Source organism: Poecilia reticulata, mitochondrion, assembly GCF_904066995.2.
Source record: "Poecilia reticulata mitochondrion, complete genome".
In the NCBI taxonomy this organism is placed as follows: Eukaryota; Metazoa; Chordata; class Actinopteri; order Cyprinodontiformes; family Poeciliidae; genus Poecilia; species Poecilia reticulata.
Window position 1 is genome coordinate 1 of NC_024238.1, and position 16,538 is coordinate 16,538.

The 16,538-nt window shown below is 41.6% G+C and overlaps 13 protein-coding genes across 13 annotated transcripts, besides 25 other annotated features; 12 read left to right on the plus strand and 1 right to left on the minus strand. All coding sequences in view use genetic code 2, as the record gives it.

The window, feature by feature from the left end:
- Positions 1 to 69, plus strand: a tRNA (tRNA-Phe).
- Positions 70 to 1,017, plus strand: an rRNA (s-rRNA).
- Positions 1,018 to 1,088, plus strand: a tRNA (tRNA-Val).
- Positions 1,089 to 2,760, plus strand: an rRNA (l-rRNA).
- Positions 2,761 to 2,835, plus strand: a tRNA (tRNA-Leu).
- Positions 2,836 to 3,810, plus strand: ND1 (NADH dehydrogenase subunit 1). The gene has a single exon. The coding sequence runs from the start codon at positions 2,836 to 2,838 to the stop codon at positions 3,808 to 3,810; it is 975 nt and encodes a 324-aa protein (YP_009037662.1).
- A 6-nt stretch (positions 3,811 to 3,816) lies between these two features.
- Positions 3,817 to 3,886, plus strand: a tRNA (tRNA-Ile).
- Positions 3,886 to 3,956, minus strand: a tRNA (tRNA-Gln).
- Positions 3,956 to 4,024, plus strand: a tRNA (tRNA-Met).
- On the plus strand, positions 4,025 to 5,069 carry ND2 (NADH dehydrogenase subunit 2). The gene has a single exon. A coding segment is annotated over exon 1 (1,045 nt).
- Positions 5,070 to 5,139, plus strand: a tRNA (tRNA-Trp).
- Positions 5,140 to 5,142: 3 nt separating this feature from the next.
- Positions 5,143 to 5,211, minus strand: a tRNA (tRNA-Ala).
- Position 5,212: 1 nt separating this feature from the next.
- Positions 5,213 to 5,285, minus strand: a tRNA (tRNA-Asn).
- A 36-nt stretch (positions 5,286 to 5,321) lies between these two features.
- Positions 5,322 to 5,388, minus strand: a tRNA (tRNA-Cys).
- Position 5,389: 1 nt separating this feature from the next.
- Positions 5,390 to 5,459, minus strand: a tRNA (tRNA-Tyr).
- Position 5,460: 1 nt separating this feature from the next.
- COX1 (cytochrome c oxidase subunit I) lies at positions 5,461 to 7,017 on the plus strand. Its single transcript has one exon. The coding sequence runs from the start codon at positions 5,461 to 5,463 to the stop codon at positions 7,015 to 7,017; it is 1,557 nt and encodes a 518-aa protein (YP_009037664.1).
- A 5-nt stretch (positions 7,018 to 7,022) lies between these two features.
- Positions 7,023 to 7,093, minus strand: a tRNA (tRNA-Ser).
- A 2-nt stretch (positions 7,094 to 7,095) lies between these two features.
- Positions 7,096 to 7,166, plus strand: a tRNA (tRNA-Asp).
- Positions 7,167 to 7,174: 8 nt separating this feature from the next.
- On the plus strand, positions 7,175 to 7,865 carry COX2 (cytochrome c oxidase subunit II). The gene has a single exon. A coding segment is annotated over exon 1 (691 nt).
- Positions 7,866 to 7,938, plus strand: a tRNA (tRNA-Lys).
- A 3-nt stretch (positions 7,939 to 7,941) lies between these two features.
- Positions 7,942 to 8,109, plus strand: ATP8 (ATP synthase F0 subunit 8). The gene has a single exon. It carries the CDS (start codon positions 7,942 to 7,944, stop codon positions 8,107 to 8,109), a length of 168 nt encoding a protein of 55 aa, YP_009037666.1.
- ATP6 (ATP synthase F0 subunit 6) lies at positions 8,100 to 8,783 on the plus strand. The gene has a single exon. The coding sequence runs from the start codon at positions 8,100 to 8,102 to the stop codon at positions 8,781 to 8,783; it is 684 nt and encodes a 227-aa protein (YP_009037667.1).
- COX3 (cytochrome c oxidase subunit III) lies at positions 8,783 to 9,567 on the plus strand. Its single transcript has one exon. A coding segment is annotated over exon 1 (785 nt).
- Positions 9,568 to 9,639, plus strand: a tRNA (tRNA-Gly).
- On the plus strand, positions 9,640 to 9,988 carry ND3 (NADH dehydrogenase subunit 3). Its single transcript has one exon. A coding segment is annotated over exon 1 (349 nt).
- Positions 9,989 to 10,057, plus strand: a tRNA (tRNA-Arg).
- ND4L (NADH dehydrogenase subunit 4L) lies at positions 10,058 to 10,354 on the plus strand. Its single transcript has one exon. The coding sequence runs from the start codon at positions 10,058 to 10,060 to the stop codon at positions 10,352 to 10,354; it is 297 nt and encodes a 98-aa protein (YP_009037670.1).
- Positions 10,348 to 11,728, plus strand: ND4 (NADH dehydrogenase subunit 4). Its single transcript has one exon. A coding segment is annotated over exon 1 (1,381 nt).
- Positions 11,729 to 11,798, plus strand: a tRNA (tRNA-His).
- Positions 11,799 to 11,868, plus strand: a tRNA (tRNA-Ser).
- Positions 11,869 to 11,878: 10 nt separating this feature from the next.
- Positions 11,879 to 11,951, plus strand: a tRNA (tRNA-Leu).
- Positions 11,952 to 13,790, plus strand: ND5 (NADH dehydrogenase subunit 5). Its single transcript has one exon. It carries the CDS (start codon positions 11,952 to 11,954, stop codon positions 13,788 to 13,790), a length of 1,839 nt encoding a protein of 612 aa, YP_009037672.1.
- On the minus strand, positions 13,787 to 14,308 carry ND6 (NADH dehydrogenase subunit 6). The gene has a single exon. The coding sequence runs from the start codon at positions 14,306 to 14,308 to the stop codon at positions 13,787 to 13,789; it is 522 nt and encodes a 173-aa protein (YP_009037673.1).
- Positions 14,309 to 14,377, minus strand: a tRNA (tRNA-Glu).
- Positions 14,378 to 14,381: 4 nt separating this feature from the next.
- CYTB (cytochrome b) lies at positions 14,382 to 15,521 on the plus strand. The gene has a single exon. The coding sequence runs from the start codon at positions 14,382 to 14,384 to the stop codon at positions 15,519 to 15,521; it is 1,140 nt and encodes a 379-aa protein (YP_009037674.1).
- Positions 15,522 to 15,594, plus strand: a tRNA (tRNA-Thr).
- Positions 15,594 to 15,663, minus strand: a tRNA (tRNA-Pro).
- Positions 15,664 to 16,538: a D loop (control region).

Below are 16,538 nucleotides of genomic sequence, written 5' to 3' on the forward strand. Positions count from 1 at the left end.
GCTAGTGTAGCTTAACGTAAAGCATAACACTGAAGATGTTAAAATGAACCCTACAAAGTTCCACAAGCATAAAAGCTTGGTCCTGACTTTACTATCAGCTTTAGCAACACTTACACATGCAAGTATCCGCACCCCGGTGAATACGTCCCCGCCTTCCTCTATGAAGGCTAGGAACTGGTATCAGGCACGCAAATCAGCAGCCCACGACACCTTGCTCAGCCACACCCCCAAGGGATTTCAGCAGTGATAAACATTAAGCAATAAGTGAAAACTTGACTTAGTCTAAGGCTAAAAGAGCCGGTCAAATTCGTGCCAGCCACCGCGGTTATACGAAAGGCTCAAGTTGATAATCTTCGGCGTAAAGAGTGGTTAAAAGACATCTTAAACTAAGGCTGAACCACCCCAAAGCTGTCATACGCTACTGGGAGTGTGAAATACAACCACGAAGGTGGCCTTAAATAATCTTGACCCCACGAAAGCTGTGAAACAAACTGGGATTAGATACCCCACTATGCACCGCCGTAAACCTTGATAGAAAACCACAACCCCTATCCGCCCGGGGACTACGAGCATAAGCTTAAAACCCAAAGGACTTGGCGGTGCTTTAGACCCCCCTAGAGGAGCCTGTTCTAGAACCGATAACCCCCGTTCGACCTCACCTTTTCTTGTTCATTCCGTCTATATACCGCCGTCGTCAGCATACCCTGTGAAGGAAACATAGTAAGCAAAACTGGTAAAACCCAAAACGCCAGGTCGAGGTGTAGCACACGAAAAGGAAAGAAATGGGCTACATTTCCTAATTTAGGAAAAACGAATTGTGTTATGAAACAGCACATGAAGGAGGATTTAGCAGTAAGAAGAAAACAGAGTGTTCTACTGAACCCGGCCCTGAAGCACGCACACACCGCCCGTCACCCTCCCCAAATCAAAATACATCTTTATTTAAAAATTTACCAGAGCCAAAGGGGAGGTAAGTCGTAACATGGTAAGTGTACCGGAAGGTGCACTTGGAATAAACCGGAACGAAGCTTAATAGTAAGCCCCTCCCTTACACCGAGATTTTGTCTGTGCAAATCAGGCCTTCCGGAACCCAACAGCTAGCCTCCACTTCTAACACAACATAAATTTATAACCTCCCCCTTCAACCCCTTCCAATCAAACCATTTTTCCACCTAAGTAAAGGCGATAGAAAAGGACAAAAGAGAGCTACAGAAATTGTACCGCAAGGGAAAGCTGAAAAAAAAATGAAAGAAATCAGTAAAGTAATAAAAAGCAGAGACTAGCCCTCGTACCTTTTGCATCATGATTTAGCAAGTCCCCCCAAGCAAAAAGACTTTTAGTTTGCCCCCCCGAAACTAGACGAGCTACTTCAAGGCAGCCTAATAAATAGGGCCAACCCGTCTCTGTAGCAAAAGAGTGGGAAGACCTTCGAGTAGAGGTGACAGACCTACCGAGCCTAGCTATAGCTGGTTGCCTGGAAACTAAATAGAAGTTTAGCCTCTATTTATCTCCTGCCCAAACGTCTATCACAAACATAGGTCCAGAGATCCTTAGAGAGTTATTAAAAAGGGGTACAGCCCTTTTTAACAAAGACACAACTTTACAGAGCGGATAATAATCATAAATAAATTAGGTAGGCGCCTAGGTGGGCCTAAAAGCAGCCACCCTTAAAGAAAGCGTTAAAGCTCCGACGCATCCTAACACCCGTAATACCGACAATAAAACTACACTCCCTCAACACTACCAGGCCATTCTATTAATTAATAGAAGAGATTATGCTAAAATGAGTAATCAGAGAATGCACTTCTCTCCCCGCACACGTGTAAACCGGATCGGACAACCCACCGGAAATTAACGGCCCCAAACCAAGAGGGTATTAAGAACTAAAAAAACAACAAGAAAGCCCCTTAAACTTCAACCCGTTTTCCCCACACTGGCGTGCCCCACGGGAAAGACTAAAAGGGGAAGAAGGAACTCGGCAAAAAATATCCTAAGCCTCGCCTGTTTACCAAAAACATCGCCTCTTGAACCTCTATAAGAGGTCCCGCCTGCCCTGTGACTTAAGTTTAACGGCCGCGGTATCTTGACCGTGCAAAGGTAGCGTAATCACTTGTCTTTTAAATGAAGACCCGTATGAATGGCAAAACGAGGGCTTAACTGTCTCCTCCCCCCGGTCAATGAAATTGATCTCCCCGTGCAGAAGCGGGGATAGTTACATAAGACGAGAAGACCCTATGGAGCTTTAGACACATCGACAGATCATGTAAATACCCTTAATAAAAAGACAAAACCAAATGAACCCTGTCGTAATGTCTTTGGTTGGGGCGACCCCGGGAAAATAAAAAACCCCCGAACGGAATGAAGAAATTTAAACTTCATAAACAAGAGCCACAGCTCACAAAATCAGAACCTCTGACCCAAAGATCCGATATAATCGATCAACGGACCGAGTTACCCTAGGGATAACAGCGCAATCCTCTTTAAGAGCCCCTATCGACAAGAGGGTTTACGACCTCGATGTTGGATCAGGACATCCTAATGGTGCAGCCGCTATTAAGGGTTCGTTTGTTCAACGATTAAAGTCCTACGTGATCTGAGTTCAGACCGGAGTAATCCAGGTCAGTTTCTATCTATGACATGTTTTCTTTCAGTACGAAAGGATCAAAGAAAAAAGGCCCATGCTTAAAGTAAGCCTTACCCCAACCTAATGAAAACAAATCAATTAGGTAAAAGGCATATTTCCAAACCGGAGATAACGACGTCCAGGTGGCAGATTCCGGATTAATGCAGAAGACCTAAGCCCTTCTTACAGGGGTTCAACTCCCCTCCTAGACTATGCTTTCATTTTTTTTAAATTCTATTTTAAATCCGCTTATACTTATTGTTTTCATTTTGTTAGCCGTTGCCCTACTAACACTTCTAGAACGAAAAATGTTAGGATATATACAACTCCGTAAAGGTCCAAATGTAGTAAGCCCCTACGGCCTACTTCAACCATTTGCTGACGGACTTAAACTATTTATTAAAGAACCAGTCCGCCCCTCCACTGCCTCACCATTTCTGTTTTTATTTACCCCCGCCCTGGCATTTTCCCTAGCCCTAACATTATGAGTACCTATACCACTCCCGTCTCCTTTAGCTGATCTAAACCTAGGAATTCTATTTATTCTCGCTTTATCAAGCTTAACAGTTTACTCCATCTTAGGTTCTGGCTGAGCATCAAATTCAAAATATGCCCTAATTGGGGCCCTACGAGCCGTAGCCCAAACCATCTCCTATGAAGTTAGCCTAGGCCTAATTTTACTAAGCACTATTCTTCTAGCAGGAGGATTTACCCTTCAAACATTCAGCACCGCACAAGAAAAAACATGACTTATTTTTCCCGCACTACCCCTAGCCGCCATATGATATATTTCCACTCTCGCCGAAACAAATCGAGCCCCATTTGATTTAACAGAGGGGGAGTCAGAATTAGTTTCAGGTTTTAATGTAGAGTATGCAGGGGGGCCATTTGCCCTTTTTTTCTTAGCTGAATACGCAAACATTATCTTAATAAATACTCTATCCGCTACCCTATTTTTAGGAACAACATTAAATTATTTAACCCCAGAAATTTCCTCATTTAACCTAATGATTAAAGCCTCCCTACTCACGGCAATATTTTTATGAGTCCGAGCCTCATACCCCCGATTTCGATATGACCAACTTATACACTTAACCTGAAAAAACTTTTTACCCCTTACCCTAGCTCTCGTTATCTGACACCTATCCCTCCCCTTAGCTATATCCAGCTTCCCACCACAACTATAAAACACAGGACTCGTGCCTGAAATAAAGGATTACTTTGATAGAGTAAATAATGTGGGTTAAAACCCCTCCGACTCCTTAGAAAGAAGGGACTTGAACCCTACCTGAAGAGATCAAAACTCTTAGTGCTTCCACTACACCACTTCCTAGTAAAGTCAGCTAAACAAGCTTTCAGGCCCATACCCTGAACATGACGGTTAAAATCCTTCCTTTACTAATGGCCCCACCAATTTACTCCGCCCTAATTATTAGTCTTGGACTCGGAACTACCATAACCTTCGCCAGCACCCACTGGTATCTTGCCTGAATAGGAATTGAAATTAACACATTAGCCATTATCCCCCTAATATCACAAAACCACACCCCACGAGCAACTGAGGCCACCACTAAATATTTTTTTGCCCAAGCAACTGCCTCAGCAACACTACTATTTGCTAGCATCTCTAATGCATTCCTCACCGGAGAGTGGGACATTCTACAAACCCCTAATACCCTTACTTCTTCACTAATTACCCTAGCCCTTGCCATAAAAATTGGACTTGCCCCCCTTCACAGCTGAATACCAGAAGTAATACAAGGCTTAAGCCTACTTAATGGATTAATTTTATCCACTTGACAAAAACTTGCCCCCCTTTACCTCATCTACCAAATTCAACCAACCAACTCCAACATTTTTATTACCCTAGGACTTCTATCCATTATTGTAGGGGGGTGAGGGGGATTTAACCAAGTACAACTCCGAAAAATCCTAGCATACTCATCAATTGCCCACTTAGGGTGAATAATTTTAATTCTTTCATTCTCACCTCCACTAGCCCTACTCACAATCCTAATTTATCTCCTAATAACCTTCTCACTATTTTCTTCTTTTATATTAACCCGAACCACACACATCAACTCTCTAGCCACTACATGGGCCAAAATCCCAATTCTAACCATCTCAACCCCCCTAGTCCTATTATCCCTAGGAGGATTGCCCCCTCTTACAGGATTTATACCAAAATGACTTATTCTCCAAGAATTAACAAAGCAAGACCTAGCCCCAATTGCCGCTCTAGCCGCACTTTCATCCCTATTCAGCCTATATTTTTATCTACGACTTTCATATGCAATAACACTCACTATACCACCCAATAACCCAGCAGGGACACTTCCATGACGACTTAATACACGACACAACACCACCATGATATCCCTAACAACCACCTCAACAATCTGCCTACTACCCGTAACCCCAGCCATTATGGCCTTGTTACCCTTTTAGGGGCTTAGGATAATTTAGACCAAGAGCCTTCAAAGCCCTAAGTGGGAGTGAAAATCCCCCAGCCCCTGAGATAAGACCTACAGGAAACTAACCCGCATCTTCTATTTGCAAAACAGATACTTTAATTAAGCTAAAGCCTTTCTAGATAGGAAGGCCTCGATCCTACAAATTCTTAGTTAACAGCTAAGCGCCCAAACCAGAGAGCATCTATCTAACTTCCCCTCGCCTGCCGGAGCAAAAAGGCGAGGGAAAGCCCCGGCAAGTATTTAGCCTGCTTCTTCAGATTTGCAATCTAATGTAATATATACTTCAGGGCTTTGATAAGAGGAGGACTTAAACCCCCGTTTATGGGTCTACAATCCACCGCTTAATACTCAGCCATCTTACCTATGGCAATCACACGCTGATTTTTTTCAACCAATCATAAAGACATTGGCACCCTTTATTTAGTATTTGGTGCTTGAGCCGGAATAGTAGGAACAGCCTTAAGCCTTCTGATCCGAGCCGAACTCAGCCAACCTGGGGCCCTCCTGGGGGATGATCAAATTTATAATGTAATCGTTACAGCTCATGCCTTTGTAATAATCTTTTTTATAGTCATACCAATCATAATCGGAGGCTTCGGTAATTGATTAGTCCCATTAATAATTGGCGCTCCTGACATAGCTTTTCCCCGAATAAATAATATAAGCTTCTGACTTTTACCACCCTCATTTCTCCTCCTCCTATCATCCTCCGGGGTGGAAGCAGGAGCCGGTACAGGATGAACTGTTTATCCCCCTCTTGCAAGCAATTTAGCCCACGCTGGACCATCCGTGGATTTAACTATTTTTTCACTTCACCTGGCGGGTATTTCTTCCATTTTAGGAGCAATTAACTTCATCACCACTATTATTAACATAAAACCCCCTGCAGCATCTCAATATCAAACACCTTTATTTGTATGATCTGTAATAATCACAGCCGTTCTCCTGCTTCTCTCCCTCCCAGTTCTCGCTGCAGGTATTACAATACTTCTTACAGACCGGAATCTAAACACCACCTTCTTCGACCCTGCGGGGGGTGGTGACCCAATTCTTTACCAACATTTATTTTGATTCTTTGGCCACCCAGAAGTTTACATTTTAATTCTACCAGGCTTTGGGATAATTTCACACATTGTAGCCTACTATTCTGGAAAAAAAGAACCTTTTGGATATATAGGAATAGTATGAGCTATAATGGCCATCGGACTTCTAGGCTTTATTGTATGAGCCCATCACATATTTACAGTTGGAATAGATGTCGACACCCGAGCCTACTTTACATCAGCCACAATAATTATTGCTATTCCCACCGGAGTTAAAGTTTTTAGCTGATTAGCAACTCTTCATGGAGGAGCCCTTAAATGGGAGACCCCACTCCTATGAGCCCTAGGCTTTATCTTTTTATTCACTGTGGGGGGACTTACAGGAATTGTTCTAGCAAATTCATCTCTAGACATTGTCCTTCATGATACCTACTACGTAGTAGCCCACTTCCACTATGTTCTCTCAATAGGAGCCGTCTTTGCCATTGTTGCAGGATTTGTTCACTGATTCCCGCTATTCTCAGGTTACACACTTCACAGCACCTGAACAAAAATTCACTTCGGAATTATATTTGCTGGAGTTAATCTCACCTTTTTTCCCCAACACTTCCTTGGACTCGCAGGCATGCCTCGACGATATTCTGATTACCCAGACGCCTACACACTTTGAAATACAATCTCTTCAATTGGATCCCTAATCTCCCTCGTAGCAGTAATTCTGTTTCTATTTATTATTTGAGAAGCTTTCGCAGCAAAACGTGAAGTACTTTCAGTGCACCTAACCTCAACCAACGTTGAATGACTTCACGGATGCCCACCCCCTTACCACACATTTGAAGAACCTGCATTTGTTCAAGTACAACATCACAATAAATAATAAATCGAGAAAGGAAGGAATTGAACCCCCATGAACTGGTTTCAAGCCAGTCACATAACCACTCTGTCACTTTCTTATAAGACACTAGTAAAACTACATTACATTGCCTTGTCAAGGCAAAATAGCGGGTTAAAACCCCGCGTGTCTTAAACAAATAATGGCACATCCCTCCCAACTAGGCTTCCAAGATGCAGCTTCACCAGTAATAGAAGAGCTCCTTCACTTCCACGACCACACCCTTATAATTGTTTTCCTCATCAGCACCCTAGTCCTTTACATTATTGTGACCATAGTGGTTACAAAATTAACAGATAAGCTAATTCTAGACTCCCAAGAAATTGAAATCATTTGAACCCTTCTCCCAGCAATAATCCTTATTCTTATTGCCCTTCCATCCCTGCGCATTCTTTATTTAATAGATGAAATCAACGATCCACACCTAACAATTAAAGCAATAGGACATCAATGATACTGAAGTTACGAATATACAGATTATGAAGATCTTGGCTTTGATTCCTACATAATTCCCACACAAGATCTTACCCCCGGACAATTTCGACTTTTAGAGGCAGATCACCGCATAGTTATTCCTGTAGAATCCCCCATCCGTGTATTAATCTCTGCCGATGACGTTCTTCACTCTTGAGCAGTACCATGCCTTGGAATTAAAATAGATGCAGTTCCCGGACGACTAAACCAGACAGCCTTCATTACATCACGGCCTGGAGTATTCTACGGCCAATGCTCAGAAATCTGCGGGGCTAACCATAGCTTTATGCCTATTGTAGTTGAAGCAGTACCTCTTGAACACTTCGAAAACTGGTCATCAATAATACTTGAAGATACTTCGCTAAGAAGCTAAACAGGGTACAGCGTTAGCCTTTTAAGCTAAAAATGGTGCCTCCCAACCACCCCTAGCGATATATGCCTCAATTAATTCCTACACCGTGATTAGCATTGCTAATCTTTTCCTGAACCATTTTTACCGCCATTGTTCTTCCAAAAGTACTAAAACACTCTTTCCCAGACAACCCCACCATTCCATCTAAACAAAATTTACGTGAAAACAAATGAGACTGATCATGACACTAAGCCTGTTTGACCAATTTTTAAGCCCTGTTGTATGTTGAATTCCTCTAGTGGCCATCGCCATTATATTACCCTGAATTCTATTCCCTAGCCCAACAACTCGCTGAGTAAACAACCGAAACTTAACCTCACAAAACTGATTTTTAGGACAATCCACCTCACAAATTTTCTCACCTATCAACCCAAGCGGACATAAGTGAGCAATTTTATTATCATCCCTATTGATTTTTCTCACTACAATAAATACAGCAGGCCTACTACCATACACTTTCACACCCACTTCCCAATTATCCATTAATATGGGTTTTGCAGGTGCTCTATGAATGGGAATTGTAATTTTGGGAATACGAACCCAACCAACTCATTCCCTCGGCCACCTTCTACCTGAAGGGGCACCCGCGCTACTAACCCCAGTTCTAGTTATTATTGAAACAATTAGCCTTTTTATTCGTCCTATTGCCCTTGGGGTTCGACTTACAGCTAATTTAACCGCTGGTCACCTCCTTATTCAATTAACCTCTACAGCAACCCTTGCCTTATTAACAATTATGCCTATTACAGCAATCTTTACCGGCGTACTTCTATTTCTTCTTGCCCTTTTAGAAGCAGCAGTTGCCCTAATCCAGGCATACGTTTTTATTCTCTTATTAAGCCTATATCTTCAAGAAAACGTTTAATGGCCCATCAAGCACATGCATATCATATAGTAGACCCAAGCCCCTGACCCCTAACAGGAGCAGTAGCCGCCCTTCTTATGACATCTGGCCTAGCGATCTGAATACACTTTCACACCACAACCTTAATATCGCTTGGCCTAGTTCTTCTTCTACTCACAATATACCAATGATGACGAGATATTATTCGAGAAGGAACATTTCAAGGTCATCACACCCCCCCAGTTCAAAAAGGCTTACGATATGGAATAATTCTTTTTATTACTTCCGAAGTTTTCTTCTTCCTAGGATTTTTCTGAGCATTTTACCACTCAAGTCTAGCCCCAACCCCTGAACTAGGAGGCTGCTGACCCCCAACTGGAATTACCACACTTAATCCATTTGAAGTACCCCTTTTAAATACAGCTGTACTTTTAGCCTCTGGCGTTACAGTCACTTGAGCCCACCATAGCATTATAGAAGGTCAACGAAAACAAGCCATTCAATCACTCACCCTTACTATCCTTCTAGGGTTTTACTTTACAGCCCTACAAGCAATAGAATATTATGAAGCCCCATTTACAATTGCAGACGGAGTTTACGGCTCAACTTTCTTTGTTGCAACGGGATTCCACGGCTTACATGTCATTATTGGATCAACCTTTTTAGCAATTTGCCTACTACGACAAGCACAATATCATTTCACATCAGACCACCACTTTGGCTTCGAAGCCGCTGCCTGATACTGACACTTTGTTGATGTCGTATGACTCTTCCTTTACATCTCTATTTACTGATGAGGCTCCTAATCTTCCTAGTATAAATGATAATATAAGTGACTTCCAATCACATGACCTTGGTTAAAATCCAAGGGAAGATAATGAATCTAGTAGTAATAACATTTATTATTGCCTCAACCCTATCCCTTATCTTAGCAATTGTTGCCTTCTGGCTCCCCCTGATAACCCCTGACCACGAAAAACTTTCACCCTACGAATGCGGATTTGACCCACTAGGATCAGCACGACTGCCCTTTTCAATTCGCTTTTTTTTAGTAGCAATTTTATTTTTACTTTTTGACCTAGAAATTGCTCTCCTACTTCCTCTCCCGTGAGGAGATCAACTTATTAATCCCCACCTTACCTTCTTTTGAGCTACTATCTTACTTATTTTACTGACCCTTGGTCTTATTTATGAATGAATTCAAGGAGGACTAGAATGAGCAGAATAGGCTATTAGTTTAAAAAAAACATTTGATTTCGGCTCAAAAACTTGTGGTTAAAGTCCACAACTGCCTAATGACCCCTGCTCACTTTGCATTTTCATCAGCTTTCATACTAGGCCTAGCCGGCCTTGCCTTCCACCGAACCCATTTTATTTCAGCCCTATTATGTTTAGAGGGATTAATACTCTCTTTATTTATTGCATTATCCCTATGAACTCTTCAATTTGACTCAATAAATTCTGCATCCATACCTATGATTCTCCTGGCCTTTTCCGCCTGCGAAGCCGGCACAGGCTTAGCCCTCTTAGTAGCCACCACTCGCACTCACAGCACTAATCGACTTAAAAACCTAAATCTCCTACAATGCTAAAAATTCTACTTCCCTCAATTCTTCTACTTCCCTCTACATGATTAATTTCCCCAAAATACCTTTGAACCACGACTCTATCATATAGTTTACTAATTGCAAGCGCTAGCTTAATATGATTAGCAGCACCCGCCGAGACCGGATGATCTTTCCTCAACTGCCTCATGGCTTCCGACCCAATCTCCACCCCCCTTCTCGTATTAACCTGCTGACTACTTCCACTAATAATTCTGGCTAGTCAAAATCACCTAATACTAGAACCAACCAACCGTCAACGAACCTTCATCTCCCTTTTAATTTCTTTACAAATCTTTCTGATCCTCGCATTCAGCGCCACCGAACTAATTATATTTTATATTATATTTGAGGCCACACTTATCCCAACCCTGATTATTATTACTCGCTGGGGGAACCAAATAGAACGCTTAAACGCAGGAACATATTTTCTATTTTATACATTAGCAGGATCACTCCCCCTACTAATCGCCCTCCTTCTACTACAAAATTCAACAGGTACCCTTTCCTTCTTCACCATTCCCTATTTACCTTTAACCTGCTCTGACCCTTGAGCCCATAAAATCTGATGAACAGCCTGTCTTCTAGCATTCCTAGTCAAAATACCTCTTTATGGAGCCCATTTATGACTACCCAAAGCCCACGTCGAAGCCCCAATCGCCGGTTCCATAGTACTTGCCGCCGTACTATTAAAACTGGGCGGGTACGGAATAATGCGCATTCTAATTATTCTCGATCCCATTTCCAAAGAACTAAGCTATCCCTTTATTATCCTAGCACTCTGAGGGGTAATTATAACTGGGTCTATTTGCCTTCGACAAACAGACCTGAAAGCCCTCATTGCCTACTCCTCTGTAAGCCACATAGGATTAGTAGCAGCAGCTATCTTAATTCAAACTCCTTGAGCATTTACAGGGGCCCTGATCCTAATAATTGCCCACGGCTTAACATCATCAGCCCTTTTCTGTCTAGCCAACACCAATTATGAACGAACCCATAGCCGAACAATACTACTAGCTCGAGGATTACAAACACTTCTCCCATTAACAGCTGTTTGATGATTTATTGCCACCTTAGCCAACCTTGCTCTACCTCCCCTGCCCAACCTTATGGGGGAATTAATAATCATCACATCCCTATTTAAATGATCCATATGAACCTTAATTTTAACAGGCCTAGGCACACTAATTACCGCAGGTTATTCCCTCTATATATTCCTCACAACCCAACATGGACCAATCCCCAATCACCTAATTTCTATTAACCCACCTCACTCTCGTGAACACCTCCTCCTTACACTTCACCTACTTCCCCTTTTATTACTAATCCTTAAGCCAGAATTACTATGAGGATGAAGCGCTTGTAGACATAGTTTGAACTAAAATATTAGATTGTGATTCTAAAGAGAGAGGTTAGTATCCTCTTGTCTACCGGGAGAGGCTCGAAAGCACCGACGACTGCTAATCCGCTCGCCACTCTGGTTAGACCCCGGAGCTCGCTCAACCCTACACAGCTTCTAAAGGATAAAAGCTCATCCATTGGTCTTAGGAACCAAAAACTCTTGGTGCAACTCCAAGTAGCAGCTATGCATTCAACTGCCCTATTTTTACCTTCTTGCATAATAATTATTTTTCTTATCCTATTATATCCCGTCCTAACTACCTTCAACCCCAATCCCCTTAGCCATGACTGAGCCCTTACAAAAACCAAAACAGCCATCAAATTGGCCTTCTTTATTAGCCTACTACCCCTCTTCCTTCTTTTCGACCAAGGAGCTGAAACTATCACTACAACCTGATCTTGAATAAACACTTTAACTTTTGATATTAATATTAACTTTAAATTTGATAGCTACTCTTGTATCTTTACCCCTGTTGCCCTATACGTAACTTGATCCATCTTAGAATTTGCATCATGGTACATACACTCAGACCCCCAGATAAACCGATTCTTTAAATATCTTCTAATCTTTCTAATCGCAATAATTATTCTTGTTACAGCAAACAACATATTCCAACTATTTATTGGATGAGAGGGGGTTGGAATTATATCATTCCTATTAATCGGTTGATGATACGGACGAACTGACGCAAACACAGCAGCCCTCCAAGCCGTCCTTTATAATCGCATCGGAGACATCGGTCTCATCCTAATAATGGCTTGAACAGCAACACATTTAAATTCATGAGATTTACAACAAATATTTATTCTCTCCAACAACCATAATCTTACTCTACCCCTATTAGGCTTAATCCTTGCTGCCACAGGAAAATCCGCCCAATTTAGCCTCCACCCATGGCTGCCCTCCGCAATAGAAGGTCCAACCCCAGTATCCGCCCTACTACATTCAAGCACCATAGTTGTAGCCGGAATTTTTCTACTCATCCGCTTGAATCCTATATTAGAAAATAACAAAATTGCTTTAACCACATGTCTCTGCTTAGGAGCCCTAACCACCCTATTTACCGCAATCTGTGCTTTAACCCAAAATGATATTAAAAAAATTGTAGCCTTCTCCACTTCAAGTCAACTAGGCCTAATGATGGTTACCATCGGTTTAAACCAACCTCAACTAGCTTTCCTTCATATCTGCACCCACGCATTCTTCAAAGCAATACTTTTCCTCTGCTCAGGCTCTATTATCCACAGCCTAAACGATGAACAAGACATCCGAAAAATAGGGGGCATACATCACCTTGCCCCACTCACCTCATCCTGCCTTACCATCGGAAGTTTAGCCTTAACAGGAACCCCTTTCCTAGCCGGATTCTTTTCCAAAGATGCCATTATTGAAGCACTAAACACATCTTACTTAAACGCCTGGGCCCTTACCTTAACACTCATTGCCACATCTTTTACAGCAGCCTACAGCCTCCGAATCATCTTTTTTGTATCAATAAACCACCCTCGCTTTAATCCCCTTCCTCCAATCAACGAAAACAACCCAGCCGTAATTAATCCCATTAAACGACTAGCCTGAGGCAGCATCATTGCAGGCTTTTTAATCACCATAAATTTTTTACCCATTAATACCCCACCAATAACTATACCCACCTCCCTAAAACTCTCAGCCCTAATCGTAACTATTATAGGACTCTTCACAGCAATAGAACTTGCCTCTCTGTCATCAAAACAATTTAAACAAGTTCCCAACCTCAACCTACACCATTTCTCTAACATGCTAGGCTTTTTTCCCCACATTATGCACCGATTCACCCCACAAACAAACCTGACCCTTGGCCAAATAATTGCAACCCAAACAATCGACCAAACCTGACTAGAAAAATCTGGACCCAAAGCCATCTACTCACTCAACATTCGCCCTATTACAACCACAAGTAATATTCAACAAGGTATAATTAAAACCTATTTATCCTTATTTTTTCTTACAACCCTGATTACTATTGCCCTTCTAATATTTTAAACAGCCCGAAGAGCCCCCCGAGCTAACCCACGAGTTAATTCCAAAACAACAAACAAAGTTAATAACAGCACCCACCCCCCCACAACCAATAATCACCCTCCTGACGAATATATAACTGAAACCCCAACCATATCCCCCCGTAACACTGATACACCCACCAACCCATCAAATCCCCCTCAATCCTCTTCATATCAACCTTCACCTAAAAATACCCATGCCACCCCTACACCTAAAACATAACCCACTATTAACCGCAATGCAGGCCAACTTCCCCAACCCTCAGGATAAGGTTCAGCTGCCATTGCAGCCGAATAAGCAAATACCACTAACATTCCTCCTAAATAAATTAAAAAAAGAATTAAAGACAAGAAACAACCTCCACTGCTAACCAACACCCCACACCCCACACCTGACACAACAACCAACCCCAACGCTGCAAAATAAGGCGATGGGTTAGACGCAACCGCCACCAAACCTAGAACTAAACCAAACAATAAAACATATATTATATAAGACATTATTCTCACTAAGAGTCTAACTTAGACCTGTGACTTGAAAAACCACCGTTGTTATTCAACTACAAGAACCTTAATGGCCAACCTACGAAAATCTCACCCCCTGTTAAAAATCGCAAACGACGCACTAGTAGATCTACCAACACCCCTAAATATTTCAGCCTGATGAAATTTTGGATCTCTCCTAGGATTATGCCTAGTTGCCCAAATCTTAACCGGTTTATTTTTAGCAATACACTATACCTCTGATATTTCTTTAGCATTCTCATCCGTAGCCCACATTTGTCGAGATGTAAATTATGGATGACTTATTCGCAACATACACGCTAATGGAGCCTCCCTGTTTTTCATTTGCCTCTACCTGCATATTGGACGAGGATTATACTATGGATCCTACCTGTTCAAAGAGACATGAAACATTGGTGTAATCCTATTTCTTCTAGTTATAATAACTGCTTTCGTAGGATATGTACTCCCATGAGGACAAATATCCTTCTGAGGTGCAACTGTAATTACCAATCTCCTATCTGCTGTACCCTATATGGGCGATGCCCTCGTCCAATGAATCTGAGGGGGATTTTCAGTAGACAACGCAACCTTAACCCGCTTCTTCGCCTTCCACTTTCTACTACCTTTTATTGTTGCAGCCGCAACATTAGTTCACCTAATTTTTCTCCACGAAACCGGATCCAATAACCCAATCGGATTAAACTCCGACGCCGACAAAATTTCATTCCACCCTTATTTCTCATATAAAGACCTTCTAGGATTCATTTTAATACTTACTGCACTAATTACCCTAGCCCTGTTTTCTCCTAACCTATTAGGAGATCCTGAAAACTTCACTCCTGCAAATCCACTCGTTACACCCCCACACATTAAGCCAGAATGATATTTCTTATTTGCCTACGCTATCCTTCGTTCTATTCCAAACAAATTAGGGGGGGTCCTTGCCTTACTAGCCTCCATCTTAATCCTAATAGTTGTTCCCCTATTACACACCTCCAAACAACGAAGCCTTACTTTCCGCCCTATTACCCAAATACTATTTTGACTTCTAGTCGCAGACGTAATCATTCTAACATGAATTGGAGGCATACCTGTCGAACACCCATTTATTATTATTGGACAAATCGCATCCATACTGTACTTCTCTTTATTCCTCTTCTTGATTCCCACCGCAGCATTAATTGAAAATAAAATACTTAAATGATAAGCACTAGTAGCTCAGTCCCCAGAGCGTCGGTCTTGTAAACCGAAAGTCGGAGGTTAGACTCCTCCCTACTGCTCAAAGAAAAAGGATTTTAACCTCCACCCCTAACTCCCAAAGCTAGGATTCTAATCTAAACTATTCTTTGACCGAAATCTGCCCCGAATATATGTACTATTTATAGTACATGTATGTATTATCCCCATTAATTTATTTTAACCATTTAGAAATAATGTAACCCTACATATTGATAAAACTCAAAAAAAACTCAAAAGTTATATTCATAAGAACATTAACTTATCCAAATAATATGAAGGTAGACAAAACCCATACAATTAAGAATTCCATAAAATTTGAAATTAAGAAGACGAAATTGAACTGCTCTCAACACAACAGTCCATCTACTAATATATACCAGGACTCAATACCTCTGCAGGTCAGAAACAGGATGTAGTAAGAGACCACCATCAGTTGATTTCTTAATGTACACGTTTATTGATGGTCAAGGACAATAATCTTGGGGGTAGCACACAGTGAACTATTCCTGGCATTTGGTTCCTATTTCAGGGCCATTGATTGAACACATTCCCCTATCTTTCCTTGACGCTTGCATAAGTTAATGGTGGAGTACATACTCCTCGTTACCCACCATGCCGAGCGTTCACTCCATCGGGCTACTGGTTCCTTTTTTCTATTTCTTTTCATCTGGCATTTCACAGTGCATACAGAAATGTTATATTAAGGTGGAACATCTCCTTGATTTATATGAAAATGTATGAATGTAATAAAACTTTGATTTATGAATTGCATAACTGATATCAAGTACATAAAGATTTATTTTTATTCCTAACTTAATTATAAAGTATCCCCCTCGGCTTTTGCGGGCCAAAACCCCCCTACCCCCCTAAAACTCGAAAGACTCCATTATGTCTGAAAACCCCCCGGAAACAGAGCGAATCTTCCTAATTTTTCCCTAACAAATTTTGTTTACATACTTTAAATTCTAATTATTTATAATATTTA